At 32.9% G+C, this 4,711-nt stretch overlaps 1 protein-coding gene across 1 annotated transcript; it reads left to right on the top strand.

Moving 5' to 3' along the window:
- Positions 1-377: 377 nt before the first annotated feature.
- On the top strand, positions 378-3,927 carry LOC127115601 (uncharacterized). The gene is made up of 6 exons (XM_051047109.1): positions 378-725; positions 1,622-1,727; positions 2,653-2,783; positions 2,873-2,950; positions 3,388-3,534; positions 3,662-3,927. Exons 1-6 carry the CDS (start codon positions 450-452, stop codon positions 3,764-3,766), a joined length of 843 nt encoding a protein of 280 aa, XP_050903066.1. The 5' UTR covers positions 378-449; the 3' UTR covers positions 3,767-3,927.
- Positions 3,928-4,711: the final 784 nt, after the last annotated feature.

Here is a 4,711-nt window from a genome sequence, read left to right as displayed (position 1 = left end):
TCGTTAGATTAAAAAAAATGTAAGATAAGATTTAGAGTACATCTTTAAAAATATTCTTAAAGACAATGAAATTCTTCTCATATATAACAAGTTGATTCATGAACCTAAAGAACCTAAAGAGTCGACATATTTATAGTTCAAATTTAATTCATTTAGTTAACAAACTTAATTTTTTTTTTTATATTCAATTCATTTTATTCATAAATTTAGTTTAATAATTTAATTGTGGAATCAAATTCTAAACTATATTTAAGTTTATTTGATTCATTTTCAGCCCTACCCATAATTACAAATTTTCTTACCCATATAATAATTGGAAAATTAGAAAATAGAAAGGGTTTGATATTTAAAAGAATAAAGAAAACGGAAATGCCACTTAATAATGGTAGTATACTAGTTTAGTAGTAATAACAAAACGAGTTCGTTCCCACATAACAGAAAAACAAACAATGATGAAGAAGGAGGAGGAATCCGGTGGCGGAACCAGAGAGAAGAACGCTGCTTCTGCTGGTGGCGGAACCAGAGAGAAGAACGCTGCTTCTGCTGGTGGCGGCGGTCGTTACGTCGACACTTCCAAGGCGGTCAATCCTATTTGGTTGATGAAATGTCCGCCAGTTGTCGCTCAATCCTTGCGAGCCCTACCATCCTCCTCCGATCCTTCTCTTCCCGGTGCTAAAGTCATCGTCTCCGTCGATCCTCTAAAACCCGAAGATTATCCATCTGAGGTACTAATTGCTATTTCGCATTCTCATCATCAGCAGCATTTTCAATCCCCATGCATGCGCGCTTATTCTCTTCTCTTCTTAGGGTTAAATGTGTTTCTATTCTCATTACTCACTATCAAAATTTTGAGTTCAATTTTTATATAAGTTTTTTTACAACGTGGCTAAATCATAATTTATGAATCACTCACAATATGAACCAGAGACGCATACACCCGCGATCGACACTGACACGTCCACATATATAATAATTTTAAAAAATAACTTAATTGAATGTAATCAGAGTCGGTGTCATGATAGTGTCCGACACCGACTCAAACACGTTTTTGTTAGAGGTGTCAATACTTCAAAACTCACGTACACAAGCTCATACATACATAAACAACATCAAAAGCGACACAAGCTCATACATACATAAACAACATCAAAAGCGACACCAATACTGACATTTTGATAGTGATGATAATTAAAATATAATAAACCCACTTGGTAATATTTTGAAAAATAAATAAATTAAACTTAATAACATGTGTATGGTCACTATCAAGGTTGGACTCTAATATTAACATGTGACTTGAAATATTGAGATATCAATACTGTCAGCGTCGGACTCTAATATTAACATGTGATTTGATATATTAAAATACTAATTCTGTCAGGGTCGGACTCTAATATTAACATGTGACTTGACATATTGAGATATCAATATTACTGAGAGCATAATCGTGACTTAAGAAATAGTAATTTTTCTTTAGTAGATTAAATGAATCAATATTTTGTAGGGACTAAATTGAAAATATATTTAATCCTATTTTTATAATGATGATACTTTTCCTTGTATTTTTCTGTTTGCTACTTAAAAATTGATTGATTGTTTCTTGAAATAATAAAATGGTCAGTTTACAATGGAGTTGGGCGGAGGTGAAGGTAATGCATCAAGATGTTTTGCTATGGACATGTCTAAAGACTTCATGCCTATGTCTGTCTTTTCTGACTCAACACAAGGTACATTTTCAATCACCATATGCATTTAACTTTGTTTCTTTCATATGACACCATAATGTTAGACTTCGTAAGAGTTTCACATTGGACAATATATGGTAAGTGGGGCAATCTTCACCCTATAAATCGGTTATGTAGGATTAAGTTAAGACCAATCACATTTATCAACATGGTATCAAAAGTCTCATTTAAGATTCGGTGGGTCACCTGCTATCAGGTTTCTGTTATTGGGTCACTCACCATTTATTTTCACGCTTTAGATGTTCAGTCCTGGACATAAGAGTGTGTTAAGAGTCCCACATTGGACAATATATGACCTGAACATGTGTTTATAAGTGAGGGTAATCCTCATCCTACAAGTCAGTTTTGTAAGGTTGAGTTAGACACATTCACATTTCATAGTCTCTTTTTAAGAGGAATTGCATGATAATTAAGGATAGAATCCCAATTACAAAGATACATTTCTGTGCAACTTCAATGGTTTTTATGGACAAAATAACCTAACCAACCATCTTGTTATTTACCTTAACCCTTTTAATTCCCAGACAAAGGGGGTCCTAGTAATCAGGAGTTCGACTGAGAAGTAAGTAAAGTCTAACCATGGATTGAACTCGGTTACTCCCAATTGATTCGATCTTAACTAAAGCTTATTAATACATAACCTAATCCTCTAACTAGCACTACGAAATAAGTTGCCTATCAGCAGCTTGGTGTTGTAAAGCTCCTTTCATTGCAGAGTCTATTGTAGATAGGCTGGCCATCCTTGTTTAGTTTGATCTATTTAACTTTTGGTTTCTTTGATATGTTATTGTTTTATTTAATGATATTTGATCTTTTAAAGTAAATCAGAATAAGGATATAACTAGATAGGAAGTCTTTGATTCAGCAAAATGTAATTCAAGCAGTTGATATTTTTGGCATATTGTAGGAAAAGTATCTGTGGAGGGGAAAATAGTGAGCAAGATTGACATGAGGTCGAATAATCAAAATCTTGATGTCTATGGGAAAATCTGCCGTGAAAGAACAAAGAAATATATGGTCAAAAATAGACAGATACAGGTTTTCTTACTCTCATAATAACATTTGATCCAATGATTTTGACAGACATATCTTGTTTACCTTTGACTTCACCTGAACTCTATTTTCAGGTCATTGACAATGATAAAGGAGTTCATATGAGGCCAATGCCAGGGATGATCAGTTTTTCAGTTGCAGGACCTGTCACTGTAAATAAATGCCTTTTTCATCCTGTTACCAATTTGTGTTCTCAATGATTAATTTGCATGGGAAAAGAATCTTCTCTTATACCATCATGTGCAGCACTTTTGTGACTTTTCATCAAACCTTTTTCTTTTTGGCTCAATAATGAGCATGGTTCTAAATCATGGTTGCAGTCACAGTTATGTTCCAACGTGAACCTTAATATGCGACAAAGTGCAAGCAAATACGGTTGCAACTGCAGCTGCGATGTATATTTGTGGAGATCTCTAAAACCTTTATAAAACAGCAGTACTTGCAGTTGCAGACAACAATTTCAAACTATGATAATGAGATTAAAACGACAGCAAATAGTTTAATCTCTAGTGTTATGTAATTGAGTTTCAATTTGAACTTTTTATTGTTTGATATTTGAGATGTAAAAGAAGTTGATTTATTGCATTAGGAAAAGAAGAAAGCACCAGCACGAGGAACAGAGACGAAGAGAACTAGAAGAGACCGTGGAGAAATGGAAGAAATCATATTTAAGCTATTTGAAAGGCAGCCAAATTGGAGTTTAAGAAACCTCATACAAGAAACCGACCAACCTGAAGTATGTTGCTACTGCTGCTTTGAACATTTGTTTCTTCCAAGCACACACCACATTTGTTTGTATATGTTTATTAGTGCCTGTATTTAACTAATACTGTGTTGCATCTAATGGTTACATTTTTATGCAGCAATTTCTGAAAGATATACTGAAAGATCTTTGTGTCTACAATAACAAAGGAACTAATCAAGGCACCTATGAACTGAAGCCTGAATACAGAAAAGCTGGTGATTAGCTTCAAATACTAATGCTCATTTCCCTCTCTTCATCCTCACCTAGTATAGAATAATTCAAATCATTCGTTTTTTTCATTTTCTTCCGACCGGGCTGCAAAATGGAGCAGCATGCATTTTGTTAGTCTATTGATTTTGTTATTTTACTAACTTTTGTTTTCAATGATTATGTGCCATCATAAGGTTTGAATGAACTATTACATCTGCATTCTCTTGGTTTTAGCTGATTTTGAAACATAACATTCTCCTTTCTATTCTATCTCTTGGTTTTGCTGATTTTGAAACATAACATTCTCCTTTCTATTCTATCTCTTGGTTTTGCTGATTTTGAAACATAACTTTCTCCTTTCTATTCTATCTTAGAACACTTTTGGAAAAGTGAGAAAATGCGGCGATACCGCAAGTACCAAAAACCGAAATTGCGTGTAACCAAACATGCTATTGATAAGTAGAATAGAACTGCTTTCTGATACATGAAAAGGAGTCAAATTGTACCTATTTATTTGAAACTTATATTGATTTACATTTTAGTTTTCCAATTATTAAATTAGATAATATTAGTCCCATAGTTTTTTTTAAGTAAATTTTTTTTCCTCAATTAAAAAGGAGATTAATTTTTGCTGATGTTTTAAATTGAATAATATGCAGATTGAATTTTAGTGGAGTGCAAGAAATATCTTCTTTTGAATACTCTGTCACATTCATTCTCTTAAATTTAAAAGGTTTATATGGATCTCACTACTTTATGAAAAGATCAAAATTAAAATTTGGAAAGTTTGAGATAATTGAGAGGTGGATTTGAGAATTTCACTTTATTTTACTTTTCATGTCATTGAAGTATTGTTTAAAAAAAATATATTATAATGGATCTCTCATCCTAGGAGAAATGTACATGGCACCCCTAATGGAACATGACACTCTTAAATATTTTTAAAATATTAATAATG

Source organism: Lathyrus oleraceus, chromosome 1 (assembly GCF_024323335.1).
Source record: "Lathyrus oleraceus cultivar Zhongwan6 chromosome 1, CAAS_Psat_ZW6_1.0, whole genome shotgun sequence".
In the NCBI taxonomy this organism is placed as follows: Eukaryota; Viridiplantae; Streptophyta; class Magnoliopsida; order Fabales; family Fabaceae; genus Lathyrus; species Lathyrus oleraceus.
This window is presented reverse-complemented; position numbering and strand designations above follow the sequence as displayed.